Source organism: Perna viridis, chromosome 9 (genome assembly GCF_037379345.1).
Source record: "Perna viridis isolate PV_CMFRI_1.1 ecotype Kerala chromosome 9, ASM3737934v1, whole genome shotgun sequence".
NCBI lineage: Eukaryota > Metazoa > Mollusca > Bivalvia > Mytilida > Mytilidae > Perna > Perna viridis.
In genome coordinates, this window is record NC_142453.1 from 24,921,225 (window position 1) to 24,946,909 (window position 25,685).

At 30.9% G+C, this 25,685-nt stretch overlaps 2 protein-coding genes across 10 annotated transcripts in view; one reads left to right on the forward strand and one right to left on the reverse strand.

Moving 5' to 3' along the window:
• Nucleotides 1-21,522, forward strand: part of LOC148607477 (kinesin-like protein KIF12) — a 70,844-nt gene extending 49,322 nt beyond the window's left edge. For 6 of the 8 annotated variants that reach the window (XM_088547121.1, XM_088547120.1, XM_088547117.1 and 3 more), the window contains 12 exons: nucleotides 353-511; nucleotides 1,455-1,538; nucleotides 7,995-8,113; nucleotides 11,628-11,732; nucleotides 12,108-12,276; nucleotides 13,994-14,060; nucleotides 14,601-14,708; nucleotides 15,016-15,121; nucleotides 15,691-15,806; nucleotides 15,993-16,078; nucleotides 19,047-19,100; nucleotides 19,452-21,522. In XM_088547121.1, the coding sequence (XP_088403247.1) occupies nucleotides 353-511; nucleotides 1,455-1,538; nucleotides 7,995-8,113; nucleotides 11,628-11,732; nucleotides 12,108-12,276; nucleotides 13,994-14,060; nucleotides 14,601-14,708; nucleotides 15,016-15,121; nucleotides 15,691-15,806; nucleotides 15,993-16,078; nucleotides 19,047-19,100; nucleotides 19,452-19,591 (1,313 nt within the window). In that variant the 3' untranslated portion in view covers nucleotides 19,592-21,522. Of the gene's footprint in view, nucleotides 1-352; nucleotides 512-1,454; nucleotides 1,539-7,994; nucleotides 8,114-11,627; nucleotides 11,733-12,107; nucleotides 12,277-13,993; nucleotides 14,061-14,600; nucleotides 14,709-15,015; nucleotides 15,122-15,690; nucleotides 15,807-15,992; nucleotides 16,079-16,593; nucleotides 16,759-17,776; nucleotides 17,800-19,046; nucleotides 19,101-19,451 lie in introns of all 8 variants that reach the window. The other 2 variants (XR_015915554.1, XM_088547116.1) reach the window with 2 other exon arrangements.
• Nucleotides 21,523-22,662: 1,140 nt separating this feature from the next.
• The window catches only part of LOC148607478 (uncharacterized), a 33,024-nt gene continuing 30,001 nt past the window's right edge, over nucleotides 22,663-25,685 (reverse strand). For both annotated transcript variants that reach the window (XM_088547101.1, XM_088547100.1), the window contains exon 7: nucleotides 22,663-25,373. In XM_088547101.1, the coding sequence (XP_088403227.1) occupies nucleotides 25,182-25,373 (192 nt within the window). In that variant the 3' untranslated portion in view covers nucleotides 22,663-25,181. The remainder of the gene's footprint in view (nucleotides 25,374-25,685) is intronic.

Genomic DNA, 25,685 nt, shown 5'->3' on the forward strand with positions numbered 1-25,685 from the left:
TTCGATGCTTACATGAGATTGATGTAAAGTGCTGATTACAAACAATCCAATGACTTGTAAGAGTTGTGTCTCTTACCCTAAGTCTACCTCCTTAAGAAATCTGTTAGGTGGTTATCATTTAATCGTGGGAAGAGCAACTCTATCCCCTGAACATTATCATTGTTTGTGCTGTATATTAGTCATAAGAAATGGCATCAAAAATGAAAATAGCATGGTGTTGTTTTTACTTACAGCTGTCTGTGAAATAGGCCATTGATTACCTCTTCTATTGTAGAAATAATCTCTTTGTGTCTTTTCCCACCAGATTTGTACTTTTTAAATTTGAAACATTGCTATTATTCATATTTTACAGGAATGAGAAATCGACAATCAGGATCACATGGTCTTAATGAATTTTCTAGTCGAAGTCACAGTATGCTCACACTGACAGTTGATACTGAACAAGTTGACCCTGAGGATGAAAATTTGTACCTCACTAAAAGGGGAAAACTTACTTTTGTTGATTTAGCAGGTAAGGTTTTAAGTACCATTCTGTGTAAGAATCAGGCAATGGATGGCACATCATATTTTTCAATTTGCCTTTTTTGCCTCAAATATATTCAGTACATCTAGAAGACAACTGAAAAGCTATTTAAATTTATCCTGAAGCATCTATGAAGTGGATATTTTTTTACTGCTTATATAAGGAAAAAGTGCGGGAAAATTTTCCTGCCATTTTTCCATAGTGCATTTCAACTAAATTTGACCTATCAATATCTTAAAAAGGCAAATTTTACAAACACTTTGATGGTTATTTCTGGAGGTTACTTGGTATAAATACTTGGTTAATGCAATAAGATCTCTGTGTTTTTTTCCTTCATGTGCCACACCTTATACACATTTTGCCTGATTTTTAGATGGAGAAGTACATAATCCCTATACTAAATAGACAAAATTTTCTAAGTTCTTTAGCATGTACTTGTATAAGATTTCTGGATACACAACATCCCTGTTCAGTCATTTGTAATTTCCTTACTATTGTTGAAGTTGAATGGCTTATGATGTTTACAAATACATATGGTCACCATTTTCATATTTAGCAAGATCAAAACCCTTTTTCCTTACTATTGTCGAAGTTGGATAGCTTATGAGCTTTACAAATACATATGGTCACCATTTTTACTATTAGGAAGATCAAAATGCTTTGTGCTGCAGTCCACAATTTCTTCTTTCTTTTTTGAATGATCAGAGTAGCTTTAGTTTCATCATATTTATACAGAATAGAGGTCAAAAACATGAATCTTTTTGGTAACTTCAAAATGGAGAATACATTATGTTACTTTAAAAGGAATTCACTCCAAACCAAAATACAAGCATGATTACTGTACACAGAAGGAAAAATCACAGTCTCTGCAAGCCTAAAAATACAAGTGTTTGAATAGCTATAGAAATGGATTGAAACAATTTTTTTCCAGGAAGTGAAAAAGTTAAAGACTCTGGGTCCAGTGCTGAGATGCTGATAGAATCTAACAATATAAATAGAAGTCTATTAGTTTTAGGTAAGGCTTACCATTATCTTAGAAAAATCAATGATGTGATATTTAGCTCCAGGCTCAGCCTAATCCACTTTTTTGAAGGAGGGCATACTAGTAAATTCAATAAAAAAGCACATAATTTGCAATTTTCCATCTTCTTAAATGAGTTTGTTTTTACAAAAATACCCTATTAGTCTTTCGTGCCCTTTACATAAAAATAAGTTTTTAAAAAGTATTGAATTATCTCTCCTTAACCTTCTATGTATTACACATGCCAGTTGATACAATACTTAATTAATATCCTTATTGAAAGTTTTCTTGACCTTTGAAGTAACATAAAAATGATAAATTAAAGACCATATGATCCATTTTTCTCTAAGGGACCTTTTTACTATAGTTCAATGTAAAATAAAAGCCCTACTTTCAAATTGATATCAATAGGTCAAGAAATTATGCTACTGCTTATAATACTCATTATATTTAATTTAGGTTAGGCTTAATATGTAGAACATATTGAATGGTTTCATTAAATGTCAAACATACATTCTTTTAAATTTGATCAAAATAATTCCATAAACAAATCTAAGACTGTATTCAAGATCTCCATCATTTCAGTACTCAGATGTATCGAGGAAGGATTTTGGAATTCAGATTCATATTTGTTCTGAAATCTGTTCTTTTAAATCACATGTAAATAGGTAATAATGTTAAACTTCACTTCCTGTTATACATGAACTAAAGACTTTTCATTTTGTACTTTTTAAATTATCTCCCTTTGCCCATTTAAATATTTTTTTTTTCAAATTTGACACCTGTAATCGACATCATATTCCTAGGCTTACTTTCATGTTTATTGTTGGAGGTTAAAAAGACTTGACTAACGGCTTAGTATGATCACCTCAGTTTTATGTGTCAAATCATTTAAATTTACAGATTAAAAGCTGATGTCAATAAATCAAATAGAAATCTATTTTATGCCTAAGTATGATATAATTATCGTATTACTATCCGCTTTTGATGTCTCACTTTACCTTTGCCGATACCTGGGGATTGTATAAATACATGAGTGCGTATCCTTACCAATTGTATCCTAACCAAAACTTTAATGTTTACCCTTTAGTGTAAAAGGTTGTTGAAACATTTTTATCAGCCCCTCTCATTTACACTCTTTTCACATTCCATTTCAGTCAAGAGAAGTCATTTGTCATTTAAATACATTAAAATATTGTAACTAAATGTAACTCCGTTATGATAAGAAAATCCGATAGCTAGCCATTTTGTTTAATGTGCAGCCGGCTTATTTTCATGGAGGAAATTGATATTTTTGAATGGGATTGATGGAACAGGATTCTCTATAATAGATATTTTGGATTTTAATTTGCTTTTTACACCTGGACAAAACATTAACGACAAGATGTGTTTTGAACTTTAACAAAGTAATCTTAAGGTAAGATTAGAGCTTAATTCTCAGTTGGACCTAAGTTAATCAAATTGATTTTATTGTTTACATTTTTTCTTGGTATGATAAAGGAATATTAAATGAATTTCGTCAAATTACCGTTGTCCTTTAATTTTGTGTATTTGGGGATTTTAATTTTATGTTTGAGCATGCCTTGACCAGCTTATTTATATGTGTACACATTCCCTCTGTACATTGTTAACATCAATTTGAACTATTTCTTTAGCATGAAAATAGGTACATTTTATAAAATTTTTCCTTTGATTTTTCTCTTTTGCTTGTACTCTACTCAAAGTGTCTTCAAAGATTTTGATATATCAGTCAGTCTTTCTGTCTGTCTTTCTGTCCGTCATAAGCTTTAGCATGCATGATTTGATCTACAAAAATTGAACCTTAATGTTAAAATTGTGTTAATATACATAAAGGAAAGCTTTTTATTTGCAGAAAAAAAAATTAAGATACTTTAAAGTTCCAAAAATCTGTTGTGTATTCTTGAAAGTCCAAAAGCAAACCACTAAGTGCAATAATAATTTGTGATAGTACTGTAAGTTGTCATGCAAATACTTAAGTCTGAAATGTGCTTTTATTTTGTTTAAAATCAAATTTTTTATATGTAATGTAATCTGTCTAAACAAACCCTGAACTAACCTAACCAGAAACTTGTCTTAACCAAATTCAGTCTCTTTATATCATTTGGAATGTATCTTGGTAAGCTTAACATCAGTCAACAATAAACAATTGTACAGTCCAAAAACGGTCCCGAGAGGTTATACTGTATGTTTTTTGTGTAATCAAAGTAATTTAATTAGAATATAGGTGGTTATTATAGGTTATATAGCTGAAAAAGGGACCATTTATTTCATGCTTATATATGTATAACTTGGGTTCAAGCCAAATAGCAACGACTTGTGAAATTTGAAAGTAGAAAAGGTCTATTCACTTCACATTTTGTCCTATGCTTGCCAAATGAAACTTTAAGATTTGCCAAAAAATGAGAGAAAATTTAGTTGGGTCTCTCTGAATCATGAAAGTTTATGGTCTATACTGATATTAGGGTTGGAAGGGTTGTGATTTAGCTAAAGAATAAAACCAATTATTATTTTAGTGTGTTTCTTTACATTTTTACATTAGTCCTGTACTCCACATCAAAACTATAGATATAGTCTTTTAAAAGTGATTTTATTTTTATATTGAATATGGAGAGAACACCTGTGAAATGGAATTTCCGGTCAACATGTGGAGTAAATTTTTGGTTGAAACTTAAAATCTATATGATATTGATACTTTATAACTTTCCATTAAAGAACAAAAAGCCGTTTTTAAGAGGAAAACCCTAATGCATTTTTATGTATCAGTGTTTTATCAGTATTTGTTATAACAATATACATAAACTAAAAGCCACTTTTAAAGTCTTTTTGGCCCCCATGATGTGTCGCGAAGGGACATGGACATCTGTTTGTCTGTCCGTCTGTCCATCCACATTTTCCACACTTTTTTTTTGTAATGCTTTGACCGAATAAGTTTGTTTTTCGGTATAAAACCTCATTATGAAGAGTTACAGATTAAGTTCGACTTTGGTTATGGTTGAATGTCTTTTTTAAATTGCCTTTTCTAGCCATTTACTTCTATATTTCAATTGCATATCCTTGTTTGAATAATATTCTTTTATCCAAAGGCCAGACTGTGCATGTACATGTAATATCTAAACTTTTCATAGTTTGTTTACAAGTTGTTTAAAGTGGCTGCTTTTATTTGGTAATTCTGTGAAGTTGTAAGTACTTGGTACAGTATTTATTATTATATCGATGAAGTCTTAAATATTTTAGGCTAACAGCTGTCTTAATTGATTTGATGTAAGATCCATTTGTACAATTTCTTAAAGATAAAACTACTTTAAGCATTTATTTGTATAATTCATTCCAAAAGTATGTATTAAAAAATTGGAATTTCCATTATTTGTATCCAGTAAGGTTTTGCCTATGTACCTGCCTTGAGATTTTTTATTGTAAAGTATGATAGGTATCCCAAATGCATTCAGGGGAGAAAATGTCAAATATGGCAAATACTCATCCAATATATGTATAGGCCTGGCTTTGTCTAGTCCAATAATGGAAACCTACATTGAAGTGGTAAATAAAAGTAGAATTGCACGAGGTTTTCCATTTTGAAGATATTATTTGCGCCTCAGTCCAATTTAGTAAACCTTACACAATAAGGCTATATTTTTTTTTGTTTTGGAGTGTCTGGTTTATTTTGTAGGTAATGAGTGATATTTTTTTTCATTTTTTTTTGTCATTTTAATGCCGATGGCTTTGTTTTGTGCTTTGAACTCTTCTTTTTTTTACATAAAGTCAATAATTCTAGCTAGCATTAAAAATGAATTAGGACAGACACTCAATGGCATGCCCTAACTGACCACTATCCCTGTTATGTCCCACTTACTGTTCAAAAATTTAACTGTTCCCTTGACATTTCTTCAATTATTTGAATAGACCCTTTCCATTGGTAAATCATTAGGCTTAAATATTGCCTTTCCAACTGTGTATTTACGTCAGTCCAAGTCTGGAGATTCTCTCTGATAATCACCAGTAAATCTCTTGCTTAAAAAAAAAAATCCACCCAAGTTAGCATTTAAGGCCATTCAAAGTTAATTTTGTGATTCTCAGGCTGAGGAAACATTTTGTTGTTTAACTTTTTTAGTGCACAAAAGGGGTGATCAGTGTTATATCTGTCACAGCTCATACAAATATGAAGGTGCTTTTTCTGTTTCTAGTTTATTTTTAATGCAATGAAAATATATAATGAGGTATCATTTACAGAGATGTAAGACAGTATGAAAATATGGCCTTAGAAACAAGAAATAAATTTTAGTTGGCCTATTTCACTTGATTTTGTTGTGTAGAAACTTATTCTTGTTTAATCCTGAGAGATCAGTCAAGTGTTTGACGATATTTATAGTTGGATTTTCAAATGCTTACCAAGGAGATCTTACCGGAATTAGTAAAGATGCACTGTTGAGTTCAGTGAAACTTGGCATGTACTTTTAAAGTACTCATGATCATTGGCACATGTTCATCTTTCCTGTTAAAATGTTTTTGTTTTTTATATTATTTAGGCTAAAGGTTATTGGAAATATATGGCTAATATTTAAGCTGTTTTAAATATGAAAATACCAGTTTTCATGAAAAATTTATGCGTTTTTGCTTTTTTTTGCAATGTAGTTGTCCAAATTTTAGTAAGGTCACATGGTATAAAGTTGGTTTAGGAATAAATCTATAAGTATATAGACTTTGATAATTAGATTTAATCCTATTGGTATACAACAGAAGGATTTACCTCAGCTGAAGAAGTCCTTATGAACCACAAGACAAACATATGTCATGTTTGATTGTTTAATATTAAACAAAGTAGATCTATTTATACTAATAAGTCAAAGGTCAATATTGAATTAGGTTAAGTCTATGTGTGAAGGATTGTCAAATTTGCCAATGATTTTATGCTTTTACTGTTTAGGAACGTACAAAAAAAAGGGTCAAGATTTTAGGTGAAATTTTCTACTACTGACCTGTGTCCTTTATTTTAACCATTTTACCAAATTGGAACTTCCAGGAACATGATTTATGTCACAGAATGACTTCATTTTCTGCTAAAGTTTATAATGTCAAGTTCAAGAATGGTTGGGACCTGTATTTGTACAGACAGCACCTTGGTTCGACTTGTCAAATATCATTTTTTCTTTGGTGAAGCTTTATCCACTGTGCCACCTTTGAAAGTTTAAAATCACAGATTGCCTTAAAAAATTAAAGAATGTAGAAATATGTAGCATAGGTATTGCCTGCTTATCCATATTTAATCCTCTTTAACTCATGGTAATTCTGTTGTTGCCTGCAAATAAACTTAGTTTTGGGCATTGAAAAGTCACAAAAACATTAGGTTGGCTAGGATGGGGAATTCATAAAATAAAAATTATTATTCTAATATAAATCCCTGTATACAATGCAGTGACATGTGGATTAAGTATAAAATTTCTATCATTATAATGACTTACATCTTGCACCTGTATCAAGCTGTCCTGCATTTTGTTTGTCCATTTTTTTATTGCCTATAAATTTTGGGTTAAATCTGGTTTTATGATCTATTTTCAAAAATCATATAAGTGTCATTGGAATAACTTGTACAGAGTAAACAGATCATGTTTCATTGAGGATAAACGTGAACGAGAAAGAAATCATACAATACTTCACTTCATTTTGCATACAATTCACATCATGCTATACATTAGATTACACTGTAGTAAGAATTAACAGGTGTGTATTTCTATATTTTGTGGGAAACTCTACTTCAGTGTAAGATTGTTAATTCAAGGAAGATATATTATTCATTCATGGTGTACAATGTAAGTTTTATTCTGTATAGGAGTTCTAGTTGGTACTAGATTCAGGGGTGGATCCAGGATTTGAGTTTAGGGGGGTGCGTAAATAGAATTAAATGCCATGCAAGGCAAGGCAAAAAATATTATGGGGTGAAAGTTGTGGTGAAAATTATTTTCTTAGTGATTTAGTTGGGGGGGGGTGGGGGGTGGGGGGTGTATGTCCGGTACGCCAATCCTTTGAATCGTGCCTGGGATTTTAACAAGAATTAGAATTACTACTAGGACAAGTCGGAATGTGTACTAGTACATGTAGTGGGATACTTAAAACTACTTACAATGTGCACTGTAACATATCAGGTGTTAGGAAAGAAGTTTATATTTTTTTTAGCATTTTCAAAAATGCATGTATTTAAAATTTTATTGGCGATTTTTAACATCCTCTTAAGTACTTTACAACTTTGATGGGTTGCTTTCAGCTATGGTGTATCCAATTGTCATTAGTCTTTTTAAGTCTAATGCAATTTTTAACCTCTAAATTTCAAATTATGATGTATAGTCATAGAAATCAGAAATATCTGCCAAAGGATGTCAAGCCATAATCAGTCAACCATGTTTAATTTCGCATTATCATATTGATGTCTATTTGCAGGTAATTGTATATCATCATTAGGAGATCCTAAGAAAAGACAAGGACATATACCATACAGAGACAGTAAATTGACCAAGTTATTAGCTGACAGTTTAGGTGGAAATGGTGTAACTTTGATGGTAGGTACACATCCTCTCAAATTGGCTGTAGAATTGTTGCCAATTACTGGATAAATAAATCTTAAATTCAGAATTCGGGCCAGGTACTGTTGGACAAATCCTGGCAGCAAACGTGAAATTGACCTGTGTTGGTAGGGCAAATCCCTACAGACCTTAAATTAGCCTGATCAGTTGCTTGTTGAAAAAGATTAAGAACCACAAAATAACAATATGTTTAAGATGTGGTTGCCGAGTGTAGTACTTACCCAGTAAATTACAGTTTCTGACAATATTAGTGGTTCGTACCAAGCCTACTATATCTAGAAGCCAAGAACATGTTTTGGTCAGGGATTTCACAGATTTTCAACAAAGAATATCAGGATTTTGTCCTCAGCACCTAACTCTAGTGACTGTCTGACATCCATATTGTCAAACGTTGTTGTTGAAATGTTGAAGGTTTTTATTCACCAACTTGTTAAGGATGAACAGAACTCTACCAAAAATTTAGACAAGTAGCTGCAAGTTTTTTTATGTTTTTGATTAGCAGTTTAACCATGGCTATAAATCCCCCTTTTTAAATCTCTCAACTTCTCTTTTTGTATACTGCAGCTGTATATGTCAATATTAATACTGAATTATTGTCTCAATTGTGTACCGTTCTGATCAAGCCAGGTCGAGCAATATGTTTTTGCATTAATTATTTCTGTTTATCCATATATGGTGATGAAGATACTGATAGTGTACTACAGTTTCCAAGCAAAATGCAGTGAAGCATTTGTTTTTCTCAATAAGCCATCTAAAGAATTAGTGGGCTAGAAAAGAAACATCGTCAGATGACAACAGTTAACTCTTTAAATTATTGTTTATTGATCTCGTTGTCTCATGGTTTAAATTTTAAAGACTTGTTGCTACGACAAAGTTGGGAAAATAACTTTCTGCAAAACAAACTCAGTTTCCATTTGGCATTAATGATTTAAATGTTGAATGTTTACTTTTTTTATTCTTTGATTTAGATCTTTTGTTTTTATTGATTAGAGTTAATTGTTTTTAAGAAATTAGGCTTTTCTTTGTTATTTTTCACTCAAGAGTCATACATGTACCAACATTTTAAAAAGGTTCTCACAAAATTTTTGATTGATATTTTAATCTAACATGTTTAACTGGTCGCTTCCTGGATTGCTTTTTAAAATAGTTGCTTCTTTGTCTTAGTAAGGTACCGATACATGTAAATCATATATTTTTACACGTAAGGCCATGCTAAAAAGGCAATTTGTATTTGTTTTTAAAGGCATATGTGAAGTGGATTTGTGTTTCCTGTGTTGGTTCAGTGGAAAACAAAATCTGTTCAATAGTCTGAATTTAATTTTCTCATTGTTAAGGGCATAAAATATCTGTCAATCAATGTTAAATATTATTCAATCAATCAATCAATTTTTAAAAACCATTTTTGAACAAAGCCACCAGTTTAACAACCTGATACACTAGGAGAAACATTTTGATGATTTAATGATTCAGTTTAAAGGTTATGACTCAAAAAATATATTAGCTCATGGCCTTGTGCACTTTAAGATCATGGTTTCCTCTTAGTAAGACTGTCATGAATAAAAATTGAACGAGTTTTTAACTAAAAAACAAGCCTGCTGCAGACTAGTTCATTATTTTATTTCTGGTTCACCCGCTAGCATACAAACTCCATATTGTTGTTAAATACTTAAGTTGCTCAATTCATAATTGATCATTTGAAAGATTTGACATTTTAGAAAATCAATCACATGTTAGAGAACATTATTTTGCTCTTAAGGAACTTGTCTATCTAAAGATCAGGCAGAAATTAAATATAAGAATATTCTTTGGCAAGTTTGGTTAGATTTATCAGTTGATGAAAAAAAAAGACCCTATGATAATACTGGAAGAAAAAGCGTAGACAAAAATATTTTCTTTTCATCTAAAACATTATTTAAACTTTTAGTAAAACTCTTTTAAACAAAAACTAACATATTAATGGGGACTTGAAAGAAGTTAAGTCATGAATCCATTACATATTCCACAGTTAATCTATGAATTTTTATTTGTAGTACAACTAAATTATCTCCCTTTAAAAGTATTTTTTTTGTTGTGTAAGATTGTCTCCCTTTAGATATGTTTTATCTTGTAATGAGTCTGATACAGGCAAATTGACATCAAAGAAGATAAGAAATATTGCATGCTTACAATTATCCCATATTTTAAATGACTTTAAATCCCTTTTCATTTGTTTGCCTGTCATTTGTACCACATGAAAAAAAAAGTTTATCCAGTTAAAAATGTTTCAAGTTCTTAGAACTTGCATGACACTAATCTAGGTGTGTAACTTTGACAGGAAATTAGTTTAAAAAAAGAATTTGTTGTATTATCCATATGAATTATGCATGCATCAATCATAACTTATTTTTCTGCCACTGAGTTGAAACTGAAGTTAATTTTCATATCTGAAGGCTACATTGGTGTTATGGAGATGTGAATTCAAATATTATTTTAAAACATGACATTTTGGTCTTGAAGCACATATATTCTGAAAATCAGTAGAATATCTGTCTTTTCAAAGTCAACTTTGTTTTAATTTGGAAAAAACCTTGTGTCTAGCTGACATTATTTACTTCTAACTTTAAAAATCCTTTTGGATTGGACATCATGTAACACGAGAAAGAATTTTGCATATGTGATCAATATTATTAAATTCCAAGGAGGTTTGGTAGATAGTGAAACTGAGTTGTCCTCAACAAACTTTTTGTTTTCCAACCCTTTATACATTGCGTGCCTCTAAGACTGGAATATTTTCTTCACTTCTCTGTAAAGGAATGAACAGTCAATACTGAAAAACTGTGGATCCTATTCAAATTTGGAGCTATTTAATTGATTCAAAGTTCTGTATATAAGAACCTACAAAATTGATTCTTTTTTTCTCTTCTAATGATGTTTACTTTTGATATAATACATATGGAAGGAAATTGAATATTTACTTCGTAGAAGACCATTAGTGGATATTTAAAATAACTGTTTTTTATCATGACTGCAATATCTCTTGTTATAAATGGAAAATAGGTCACCAACCAAAATTCCTATACCTGTAAGTTAATTTTGTGCTGTTTTGGTAGACTTTGTTCAATTTTACTAATTCTGAGTAATCTATGAACCTGAATTCTGAAGTACCACTCCATCTAAAAATCATGTAGTAGGTGATTCATAAGTGAATAGATCACATATTTTTTTTCATTTTATCATGTTTCAGAATATTTAAGTTCCTTAATGGTTTCAATTGTATCTTCAAGTCTTCAAATGGTGTGAAGACAATCAAAAGAATACATCATAATTTTGCGTTATAGGGAGATAACTTTTATTTTGTAAGCATATTCAATTCAAGACTAGCTATTTTAAGAAAATTTCTTTTAAAATAGCAGCAGTGATGAATAAATTGTATTTAGATAAAACAAAATATGTATGCTTTCATTTGAATAGTAGTTCTTCATTCCTTAACTCTTAGCATTTTTTTTTACAGATTGCATGTGTGACTCCATCTGCTTACCATGTGCATGAAACAACGAACACATTACGATACGCCAGCAGAGCCAAGAGAATTAAAAGTAAACCTGTTGTCAAAATGGTAGGTCTTACACACCTTGATGAAAAAATTGCATTAATACTTTCAAAAATCAAATTACATTATAAAGAGAATAGGTATGGTGTATATGTCAAGAGAGAGAAACCCCAAATAATTCCAAACTATATAAGGCTTTGATGAAGGGACAAATCTTAATTTTGACTTAAATCTATCAGTAATTAATAAGAAGAAGTGTTTTTATTTTTAAACCAAGTTATGCTTGTATGACCAACTATTGGGCATTTTATGCTTGTTTATAAACGCTAAGCAGTACTTGACGCATAACTACCCCTAAGTTGGTAATTTTGCATAACCTGGTCAAAAATTCAAAACTTTCCTTAAATAAATATATGTATATCAATTCAATATCTATTACAGGATCCAAGAGAAAAACTGATTTTGAGTTTGAAAAGAGAGCTTAAAGTATTAAGAAATGAGAATCACTATTTACGGGAACAGTTGGAATTTCCAGCTAAACCGAAAGGAGATTTACAGAAAAATAATGATGAAAAATTTATGAAAATGGTTAAGGATATGCAGTCAAAAGGTAATGGTTTAACATTGTTAATTACATATTCTGAATATGTTGACAATTTTGAAAATTATCATGTTGAAGTCAGAAATGACAAACATTGAACATGTTATAATTTCAGAACTTACAACGTACATTATCGCTGTACTGTTATATAAAAGACCAACTCAACATTTACTTCCTTTCTGGAAAGGTTCATTTACACTTAAACCTCTCTAAACTGAACCCCTTTCGGACTGCAGAATTTGGTTGGTTTGGACAGGTGTACGATTTGTCCAGGTTCAAAATACATTTTAACTGACATAATGGGACTTCAAAATTTGTCTGGTTTAGGCAGGTATTTGGATTATTCAGGGTTTTGTTTAGACAGGTTTCACTGTATATTTAGGTCAGCTGAGGTAATAGATCTGAGAAATTGCAATGGGAACAAAGAGAACAGAATATGTCTAAGAATTTGATAGTGAAGCATTAAGATGGCTTTTATATTCTGAGACATATCTCCTAGCTGATTAACTTTTAAGTGTGCTAATGTTCATAAGTTTTTAAAATCTGTCTAGTTTAGAACCATAAAAAAAGATTAATTTCCAGGTAAATTTAAGAAAAAATGGTGAATGTGAAATTGGTCTGTTACATATCAGTGTGAACCGTTTGGTTGTTATATTGAGGAAAATATAAATAAAAAAAAAAAAAAAACAAGTGTTGATAGAGGGATTATTAATAATCTTTCAGAGGTAAAGCCTACAAAACCAAGAAAAGTTTCTTCAAAAACAGGTATTAGTGAACCTTATCCCGATAACCATCACATAGTGTATGACATTTTCCTGTTTTTACTGTGTTAATAAAAATTGCAGCAATCAAATAGTATTTCTTTTGAATACAATGTGAACTTGTATATTTTCCCTCCTTTATGATTTTTCCCCAATAACCTTAATGTTAACCGTACTGTAATTAAATAAAATGATAATTTTTCATGTCTTGTACCTCATGAATTTCTTCCTAAAGTGTAATAAACCCTTCTGGTATATGTCATTTTTAATCATTCTAACATTTCCCCCTTTTTTTGTATTTTTGAACTAAATTTTTATTAAACACTATTTTCCTTCAAATCAAATCAATAGGTTATCACTGTTTTCTCACAAATATAAGGTTATCATCAATTGCCTCTAAGTCACAAACACTCCAGAGCAAACAGGTATATTATTCTCACATGTGTTAATGACCTTGAGTCTTAAATTTTACCTGCTTAAAGCCCATAATTTGTTTTAGAAAACCTTTCTTTAAATGTTTCCTGGACTAAATTGCATTGAGTTGGCAAAATCTCTTTTCTTTCTGCCTTTCTGTGTTGATACATTCCTTGAAACATTAATATTTTAGCGTTTGTGCATCCTTTATGGTGCATTTACACATCATTTTGCATTCGTTTATACCCAAGATACAAGCGTTTGTTTATTTTTGTACTTTGATTATTTCCTTGATTCAACTGTTATTTTATATTTTTTGCTATTATTAATTTATATAATTTTATTTTCCCTTTTTTCTGTCGTCATTATTTATCGATATTACTATTTTTCATCGTTCGTCTATCATGCGTTTAAATGCACGCTAGGAATGTTCATTTATCGTGCGTTTGGGTATCATGTGTGCCGGAAACCTAAACATCTCAAGGAGTGTATGATAATCTCCATATTTCACTATTACCCTTCGTTCATTTGGTTATTTTTTCTGTTTACAGCCAGTCCCGGAGACCGTGATCTATATGCCATGTTACAAGAATATATGATAGAAAATGAAGCATTAAGGTAAACATAGAATGAGTCTCAACATACAATGAGTCTAGTGAATGAATATAACAATTTTCAATAAATGTATATAGTGAAACCTGACTGAATGAAAGCATTTAAGCTGGAATGTTTTATTCTCTTTGTACAGTTATTTGGTTTAAACAAGTTAAGAATGCATAGGAACTGTCATGAATAAACAGAGCCCAGAATAAACTGAGGCCAGAATGAACTGAGCCCAGAATGAACCAGAAATCTATCTAAATACAACATCTAATGAACTCTGTATCGGTTTCTAGTACAAACTGAAGTACTTATCTCATCTGACAAAATTCTACCGTCATAGATGGGTTCTTTGCTGTACATGTACTCAATAAATGAAATAGCTCTGGTAGTTTGTTTTTTCATTATTAACTTTAACCACTTTTCACATAATTGTGGCTTAAAAGTATGCTTACAGTAGCACCTTTTTAAATCATGTCTTATTTAAGTATCCATCATGCAGGTTCTTGAATTCTTGGCTGCAAATTAGTCAAGTTATGTGTTGTTTTTATTTTTCAGGAATGAGAATTCAGAGTTACATCGCAACAAAGATCAAATGCACAGAGACCAACAGTCTCTATCTAAACAAAATGAGAGACTCTCAAAGAAATTTGATGACATGCAAAAGTAAGATAAAAAAAATTATTGTACCTTTGATTTTGCAAAACAGAAGTTAACCAGGAGTTATTTCAGTTTCTTCAAGGTCTTGTCACTTTACCTTCATATGTGTGGATCTTTTGCGCTTTATTGATAATCCCTGATATTGAATATGTTGGTGCACCCTTTTTATACATGTGTGTATTTTTATAAACTGATATTTATCAGTACCAAGTTAAAACAATGCTTTTATTGCTTTCTTTTAATTAAAGTTTACATTTTTAGTCTAATTTTTTTTTAAATTGTGCTTTTACAATATTTCATGGTTTTGTTTTAGAACTCTGGACAAAGTTCGACATAATGGCAGTGAGCCAGGAGTACAGTACAGATCACCACAGGGCAGTGGTAACCCAGGATATGCCCCTCCTCCTCAACGTCTTCCTGTAAGTATCAGTTATGTAAAGGGGGCTAAACCTGGTTACTACATTCCTCCCAAACATTCATATGTAAGTATCATTGAGTTAGTCCAGGGAGATAACTCAATTCTAGAAATTGAATCATTGTGTTTTAGTGATGTGGAAACTTTGTTTTCCTTTTGGTTTCTTTCTTTTTAAGATGAAGGAGAAAATGGCCTAATTCAACAAATGAAAGCTCTTTATTTAGATCTAATTTTAAATTTGAGGTTTTAGGCCATTTTATATTTTCTTAGTTTCATATGTCAGGAGGTGAATTCCTCAGCACTTGCTATGAGTTGAAAATAATTAGGTTTTTTATTTTAGAAGACAATTATGACTGAAATAGAGAAAGTAGATAATCAATAAAATTCATTGAAGTACGAACAGGTTGATTCTAGTTTAAAATTATAAAATGTATAAAAAATTAAATGAGGTAATGCTTTTTTTTAACCAAATACTGACTACAGTTGTTGCTATATACTGTTATATAATCAAGGGAGATTAAATGCTTAATTTTTTTACTTCAGTTGTTGAATACATGCTCCATTTCTTTCCAGCAAAATCAAGGCTATGTTAGTCCTAACACAGGTCGAGGGAAGCCTCCACCAAGCCATGGTCAACCAAAACGTCCTCCACATAGGCTTTCAGAACCACTCATGAGACCTGCTCAACTGTAAGTTTTGTTTCTTTTTTAATAAATGATAAAATGGCTGTCATTTGGGTTCATGAATTTAAATATATTTTGTAAGTGTAAGTAAATACAAAAAATATGGAGCATTTTTGTTCTAAAATTTGATTAAAATTGAATCTCTTAAAAATTAGTGGCAGGACATAAGACATGCTTTTCTTTTTATTTTAGACCTCCAGATCATATACAGAATGGTTATGTAGATGAAGGATACATGTCACCAAGGGGGAGACCACCAATTCAAAATGGAAGACAAGGTATGGGAGCTAACTCTATCAGTACAACTTTGCCAGGATACAAAATTCAGCCTTAATGGAAATTTAGTTGTTAACATCTGTACAGAGCTTTTGTTTGTGCTAACATTGACAATTCCTAAGTTTATGCAAGAACCTACTGCTCTGCAATTTTACTCTATTGCCAGATATGACTAAACGAACAAATTTCAGATTTTTATTTTCTTCACCTTGGTTTTGAACATATAATTCCTAGCCTTTTGCTTTAAATTCCCTTAGCAAAATTTCCTTTTTAATAATGGATATTTCCAGAGAATTATATATCTAGTTTTGATATTTAATACCAAACAGTTCTAAGCCCTATGCTATAAAATTTCTGAGTTTATTTTTCCCTTTGACTAGTCGATAATGTTAAGGTATACTACTTAGGATTTTAATACATTAAATGGTGCTCAGCCTAATTACTTTAAAAAATTTGCAACTGTTAAAAAGTTTTCATCAAAGATTCTAAGGATAACATCTTATCATTATTATGCTAGATACTGGTCTGACTAATATTAGTCTACCTACGATTCCATCCTCGGAACAATCATATGTTATGATACACTCCCGAAGGCAGTATTTACGCAGAGTCAAACGAGAGAAATATAGTAGTCTTGGGGACGTTCGTGCTGGAACTTCGTTTTCATCATATTCTTATTTGTGTGAGTCGGAATGCTGCATGTGTAAATTTGTACCATGCTTTTTGTAGAGTGTTGATTTAGTAATTGTAGCTTTAGGTAGTTTGCAATAAATAGAAGGGAAAAAATGAAAAGTGAGACCCAGTAAGTGTGTGTGGTTTCAATATTTTGTTGTAGACATTTTCTTTAAAAAATGCTGGAGAATGGGTTTTAAAGAAAAAAAATTTTAGATTCATTTTCAAACCTTTGATACTTTGTTAAATTTGTGGTTTTTTTATCGTCTTGTGTGATTATAGCTTCGTAGTTGGCTGTAGTTTTTGTGAGTGCCTCTAGTCTTGTTAACTAGAGTTATTTCCCTTTGTTTCATGTTACCATTGGTTTTGTAGTAGCCAGTAATAACAGTTTTTCTGTCATTAGTCTATATTATTTTAAAAATTGCTGTTAATGGAAAAATCAATAAATGTTTGGGTTATGAACTATATTTCTATTTAGATACATTTGTTTTAAAAAAGATGTTTTTTGTCTATACTGAAAATTATCTTGTATCTGAAAACTTCGAGGTCAATTCAAATTTGTGATCCTTGTGTGATTATAATATCATAGGGGTGTTGTAGTTTTCATGAGTGTGTCACCAGTCATGTTTCCTAGAGTTATTTCCCTTTGTTCCATATATGTTAGCTAATCAGTATTACTGGATCAGTTAGTACATTGTTCTTCTATGGGATTCTGTGCATGCTGCCTTCTGATACATGGGTAAAATATATTTATGTTGAACTGATGATGGGAATTCTTCTAGTCGTTGTTTGCTTGAATTTTATTAAGCATTAATGTTTAGGATTTCTCAAAGCTGAAATTAGTCGAGAGTATCTTGTAGTTGAAATGATGTATATGATCATTTGACTTGTTGTAAAAATGTATATAAGTAGAAATTATGTCATATTGAACAGGGTCCGAGTGTATCCTGTGGTTGTAATGATGTGTATGATTTCATTTGATTTGTGGTGTAATGTATATAAATAGAAATTATGTCATATCGTAACAGGGTCAGACAAGCGTAGGAAACAGGTAGGGGAGATCACTAGGTTGTCGCTGGGAGAGAAATGAACACATGGCTTTTTACACAATATATATTCATCACAAGCTTTTTATAGATTATGTTTGCATGAACACGCCTGGTATCCGAACGCAACAAACCGGAGTGACACAACAAATACAGAGCTGTATAGGAAGACACTATGAATGTGGCACTATAGAGTCAATAGAGACAACGGACCATGGGCATATCAAATTCCATGGCCTATTGTGTCCAGATAAGCATAACTTCTATATTGGGGCATTTAATATGCCTTCCAATACAGCTCTGAATGGTTGTGTTGCTCTGGTTTGTTATGTTAGGATATCCAGCGTGATGAGAGTGGAACAAATTTGTATCAGTTATGATCATTTTCAACAATATGGTGATCCAATGGTTTAACTTGAATATTCCAATAACAAATTTAATGTTATATACCACACAAATACATACAAGTGCAAGAATTTATTTCAGTTGGTAAGTGGTTTTGGTATTATAATATAACTACTAGTTAAAGTTACCATGCCTAAAAAAGAAGTTTTCTCATGACTTATCTCCCCATTGAAGAAATTGATAAACATTGTATTTCAGACAACAAACACTACACTGCCCCATTTTCACTGATGCATACCTTAATTTGAGTTGCTTGATTGGTAAAAGCTTGATATTCACTAATAGGGTGCAATATCAGTTTTATGGGGGAACGGCTTGCTGGTGATACATGTATTTTGTTCAACCACTACATCTTGTTTTCTATCATACCCGAATGTTACTTATTAAGTTCTGATGATTTAAGCCAAGCATTAAAAAAAAAGTAATTGGAATGGCAATACAAAAAAACATAATGTTGAACTTTAGACGAGAGGCCTGAATTGATTTAGTAGTAAAATTACATCGATGTTCCATTTTTATTTAATAAGAAGTGACTACGAGTACCATATCTGTTTTTTTCTAATCTAAGTTCAATTTTTTTAAAAATGAGTAGATCACTTTGTAAATTTGGAACCAGATGCCTATGGTGATATTAATACATTTATAGAATAGTTACTTAATCTGAAATGGAGGGGGTACAAGATTTGGATGGAAGGACCAGAAAGTGGTTGAATCTCAAAGGCAAACGATAGATATAATGCAGTTTGAATGTTGTTTTTTGTTTTTTTGTTTTTTTTTATTGTATTTTGTGATCACTACTATATTTTTTACTTTTCTAGTTAAATAATTACTTCTTGTTTCATTTCAGAATCCCCAATGAGAGCAGTAGACAGTAGAAGGTCTTCCCAGTCATCTACAGCAGGTATGCTTCATCATTCAAGGAACTTTCAGAAAAGAGGGGTTCTCATATATAAATGGATGTAAAAGTGTTTATGGCTAATATTCATTAAAAGTTTGAGTTTAAAAAAAAATGCATCTGAAACAAAAAAAGAAATTTATTTTATATTAAAGTTGAAATAAAAACTGTTATGATCAGGTTGTTTTAGTAACGACATAATCATTTTTTGTCATTTAAATATAAAATCAATATACTTAAGATAAATATTTATTTGTGATTTAACATTGCAATATTTTAAGAATTGCAATAAAAAAAAAAAAAAATAATGCCTATTGCAAAATACTTTCAACATTTATTTCATTCTTTTTTTCACAGACACTATTAAAAATATAAATGACAAGCTGAAAAAGGAACTGTATGACTTAGATGGACAAATAAACCATCATCATCTTGTAAATGCCCGCAATCGATCAATATATGGTTCACAGACTTCCATGCATTCAATACACAGGTGACCCCCTATTGTAGGCAGAGCTTATGTAAATCACAATACAGCAATCATAAACTCGGTGTAGTCACATGATCTGAATTCAGTGGATTGATTGGTCAATTTTCGAAATACAGAGGACTGATTGGTCAATTCTGCAACCGTCATGGGAGTTCTAGCCAAGGATTCATTTAATGTATATTTCCGTCCAGTTGTGAAAATTGAAAGATACTGATAAAAACTTGAGCTTAAAATTGAATATCTAGTGTGAATGGTTAGAAAATTATTGGAACTACATTGAAATCTATCTAAACCAAACCTTTTTTGGACTGAAGGATTTATTCTGGTTAAACGGTTGTTGGTTTACATATATGCAGATACATTTTGAATATTAACACTGTGTATAGCTTTTGGAAGATGTCTGGTTTCAGAGTTTGGTTCAGACATATCATAATACATGTTTTTAATTTGAATGAATGGATTTTTTTGCCTTCTTAAATTATTCTTAAGTGCTAAGTGATGTAGCTTATACTGTAGCCAAGTCGGAGTAAATTTTGGAATCGTGCATGTATTTGTTTATATTTAAAATTTAAGGTGTTCATAACCATGACTATTATCCCTTCAAAGGAAATTCTGTCCTTAGCAACAAATTTGTTATGTTTTATTTATTTTATGTTTAATTTCATTACTGTTTGCCCCAGCTCTCTGAACTATGTAAACCCATAAAATACCCAAATTATCTGTCTGTCTGTCTGTTTCGCTTATGTTACATATCTCATAGCTTATTCTGGTCACAAGTTTTTTTCTTTATATTGTAATAGATTAATCTGAGATAAATACTGTAATCTGATTGGTTAAAATAACTTTGTTATATCTCAATGGATAAAAAAAATATTGACACACCCTTATTCATTTAAATTCATAGCTACTTTTCTCATGTTTAAAGATAAAAATATGTTTTAAAATTAATCTATAAGAATTGGCAATAATAAAAATTTTGTCTATTGAAAAATAACATAAATTTTCCATGTGCATATTTTGTTTATTGCATAATTGCCAATTCTTAAATGTGGCTTCAGTTTATCAAAACAAGGCTAAAATTCTTTGTTACAATATATATTTTTGGTGAAATTTTGGTTTCAATAGTTGAAGTTTATAAATACAGATATGAAAAAATAGCTCATATTTTTAAGATAGAATAAGATCTTTAATGTAGTTTACACCTAAGTTTCCTCAACCATTCAAGCAGTTAGAAATATATCCAAAGCTGGTGCAGGTACGTGTATTGTGCACAAATTGTATTTCATGTACCAATAATTATATAGTGTATGTCTTCTCTGAGGACTAGTCACTAGTGTTATGTTCATTTCTGTGAATGTGGAAATTTTACTGGGTTTGCTTTCTGTTTGTTTTTGTTTTTTGTTTGTTTTTCATGTTTTTTTGGGAGGGGGTAGCTTTCTCCATGGTCAGACTGATGTTCACAAAAGGATAAATGTCACAAACTTAAGCAGATCTTGTTTGTTTCTCCTCAAATAATTTCTATTTTCTTTTGAAAACCTTTTATTTCTTTGATAGTTATATTTTTTGCGACTTTTTCTCACATAAATAGAAATATAGGAACCAGAATTATCCAGCCATTTTATTCCACTCACTATCGATAGCTACCTTGAAAGGCTTAGAGAATCAGAGATGATGAGGCCTGAATTATTTGAGTTAGAAATGTAGTGAAAAATGACCCTAAAATGCAAAATTTCCACTTTTACATTTCATATTTCTACATGTATGAAAAATGATTGTGTACCAGTTTATTTTTTGTTGATGAGAGTTATGAAAGATATTTATACTTGTTATTTATATTTATAAGTAAGAGAGAAATATTTATTATTTCATTGTTAATATTACATATTTTAACATAACCAAGTCAAAACTGTGATATGAAAATAAATGAATCTGAAATGATTTTTTATTGGTCTTTATCTTCTCTCAAAGTTGTGGAAAAAAAGATCATGATATGCAAATTCAAAAAATGGTGTTGAAGGTACCATAACTTCTGAATAAAACATCACAATTTTACAAAAAAAAACAATGCAACAAGCAGAACAGTAATTAGAAAGAATAGAATGCAGGGATAACAACTAGACCAACAAAAAAATAAACACACACAAAGAACTATAAGGTATACAATACACTTCCCCTTTTATATCCCCACCAAATTGCAGTCACTGTGCCTGTCCTTCCATATGTCCATTACTGTTTTCTGTAACAGACTTCTCAGCTTCTTGTGGGAGTGCTTAGATATTCAATATATTGCTTTTGCATTATGACCTGTACTGTGTTTCTCCTTTTTAGGTTCTTCCCTCATCTACTTCCTGTTTACTGATCAACAAAAATATTTTTTAGGTGATGCTTAATTGAAATTTCTTAAACAGATTTCTCAGCTGCTTCTATTGGAGGCAATGCTTAGTTATTTGGTCTATTGCTTTTTCATGAGGATGTACCATGTCTCCCTTTTTCACATTTTTCATTCATCTACTTTCTGTTTACTGATTTACCTATTAATTTTTTTAGGATTTTTTTTGTTTTTTGCATACTGGAAATTTGGGTTACAGATTTCTCAGCTTTTACAGAAGTGAATGCTTAGATATTTGGTATATCATTTGTATGAAGACTTGAACCTTGTCTTCCTTTTCTGGGTCTGACAGAAATTGTTGAGTGGAGGTATCCTCATTGAGAAGTAGTGTGTAACATGTTGTTGTTTCAAGTTCCATAACTCTTAATCACATCCTAATGACACATGAGAAGTGGTTGATTGATTGAGTTTAACGCCCGAGCAGCGATATTTCAGCTATCTCCAGGTGAAAGAGAAATGGAAATGAAGCCTTCTATTAAAACAACAAATATTTTCTTATTAAGTAAAAAAAATGCAAAATCTCTGAAAGCATTTTCCAGGTATATAATTGTGATGTGTGGTTGGATTAATAGTGGGACTAGGGTGTACTAATGTATCATAATGCCGAAAGGTGGGCAACATATACCCCTCGTAGAAAAGGGAAAGATAACTAACATCTAATATTTTGTTTAACAAACATAACATAAACATTTATATAATCTATTCTTTATTTGAAAAATTGTCAAAAAAATATAATAGCTACTATGAAACAGAACAAAATATCACAGGTATATTTATCAAATTATCACAGAAATAATATAAAGATGGCCTCCCTGGAAAATCTCTATCCGTTCAAATTAAGGCCAGACTGAGGCAGGGGTTCAATGCACATTTTTTACAGCAGTTAAGAGGTTTAATAACTCAAAAGACCTGACAAGAAAACATCTAAGACAGAGATACAATGCACATTTTTCAGCAGTTGAGAGGTTTCATTACTTGTAGACCTGACAAGAACACATCAATCTTTCAAAAAATAAAATCTCCCAAGAAACTAAATTGGGTAACTTTCATAACATCAATTTCTGACATTTGTATGCCAGTTAAATCTTTGAATAAAAAACATTACAAAGATCACTGGGATACTGATCAGATATCAAAGTCAGCAGAGTATGGCTGTAATAACAAGCCAAAAGGCACATATGCTGCTCATCTTCGGTAAATGGGATGAAGTAAAAAAAAACACTGGATCTCGACTGAGGAAATTATATCTGAAGTAAATTTAATTCAAAAGGAAAGTATTACTTTGACAACAATTTATTTAGGCACAAGCTGGTATAATAATAGGGTAATTTTTGTCTGTATAAAAAAATAATATCATTTTTTCTAAAAAAAAAAAAAACAAACAAAACCAAAATAAAGTTTCTGTTTGAATAAAAAAAAATCTTTTCTAAGCATTATTTAAAGCAGCATAGGACACTTGCTAAAAGGATCAATATCTTATTCTAGTCAGCTTTTTACATAACTTTTTTTTAATTCAACAGAAAAATTATACCTGAAGCTCAAAAGGAGAAAAAAATAAACAGTTTACCTGAATGTAAGACACATTTTTTTTACTAATTATAACTTAGTATTTAATATCAAACTTGTCAAAATACTAGTTCAATTAAGAGGTACATGTACATAATATATTTCATTAAAGTCACATATTCAGTTTATGTATAAAATAGAGGATAAAATAGAAACTTAAAGTTATATAAAGAAACAAGGACAACATTTATTTTAATGTATAATAGGATTACAGAATCATCATGTATGATAAATTGGAGTCGATTAAATTATTTTGAAATAGAAATCAGAAAAAATCGCAGAAACAGACCAACATTTGTTTTAAAAAATTAGCACAGGAATGTGACACAAGAAATAACAGTTTGGGGGAAGTTGGCAAAATGATTGTTAATATACAATAAAACATGTAGTTCCACAAGTTGTCATGCTAGGTATACCCCCACTGGTACGGGATGTTTGATATCAGACAAAACCCAAAACTGCCTACAACATATGCCCTAATTATATAAAGTCACACACCAAATTTGACATCAATTTATCCATTGAGAGCTGACATTTTTATGACATATTTAAAAAAAATAATTCTATCACTCCATATAGTATAAAATGAATAAGTTCCACCAAACAGTAAGTTATTATCAGACAGCACCCAAGCGTACAACGTATGCCAAATCTATATAAATCTACTCACCAATTTCAAAATCCGTCCATTCATTGGGAGCAGAGATGGTTGTGAGGAAACTCAGACAGACAGAAAGATGAAGGAACAAGGTGACTCAAATATACCATCCACTCGTTGAGGGAGGGTATAATATAGATTCTTAACAGAAAAATCTTGATATAAATAAATAACACAAATCAAGTAGGAAAACACACTCCTGTTAGCACTGAAGATTTGCAATACATTTAACTAGCACAGTATTTCATAGTAAATGCCAGTTACCAGTTTCATAAAACATCTCTAATTGAGATTTTCCTTAAATCCTTCCTCAACTGAAATTACAACCAAACAAATCACATTGAATTCAAGATTTAAAGAAAACTCACTTTGAGATTTTTTTTTAAACCAGGCCCAATAGACATTGTACATCAAACAGCCCTATCAAAAATCAGTTTTTGGAGGAAATCACATCCCTGTTAGCACTGAAGACTTGCAACACATTTAACTAACACAGTATTTCATAGTAAGTACCAGTTACAGGTTTCATAAAACATCTAAAATTGAGATTTTCCTCAGTCATTCTCTACACAAATTTCCACCAATTAAAATTGAATATTGGAGAAAAACTCAGTTTGAGATTTTTGTATAAAACCATGCCCAGTATACAATGTACATCAAAAAGCTTTTTAAAAATCAGTCTTTCATACATGATATCCTAAAAACAGTGTTCAACACCTTTTACATCTACATGCACTTTGTCTCCTCTTAAAATGTCAAAGTTATCTCCCCTGAACAATGAGTTTAACTTGGTTATCAGCTCCAGTGCAGTAAATACAAGCAAAATCTTATTGCCATGGAAACAATTACTGAATCATACATTAAATTTAATTCAACAAACAGCTATCATCTACTCTTTGTCAACTCACAGCAACTTTTCCAGAACAAAAATTAATGGTTGAACTACAATGTGAAATTTTTAAATCTACTACTGATGACAAATATCTAAGGCTTATAGTTGACCTTATGACCTTTGCTATCTGCCCAGTTTTTGAGGAGGACATCTTGTTGACTTAGTTGTTTTTCAAATTTAGTCACTAATGTTTTGAGGTCTTTAATTGTTTTGTCTTTGTCCTTACATTCAATAAACAGTCTTTCAAGCTTGCTCTTAGAGTCACTACAATTTGGACAGGCACCCTGTAAAAGAGAAAAAAAAAATGTTAATCTCCTATCCTGTGATAAAAAGAGAGAAAATATATCAATAGGCATTATCCTGTGCTGAGATAAAAAGAGAGAAAATATATCAATAGGCATTATCCTGTGCTGAGATAAAAATAGAGAAAATATTCATTTATCAATAAGCATATCATATGCTGAGGTACATGTACATTTGCTAAGAATTTTACTCTGCTTTTATCAAATAGCTACTTTACAACAAAACAAGAGGCTTCCAGGAGCCTGAATTGCTCACCTTAATCAATTTTGCCTTTCAAAGACAATAAATTAAAC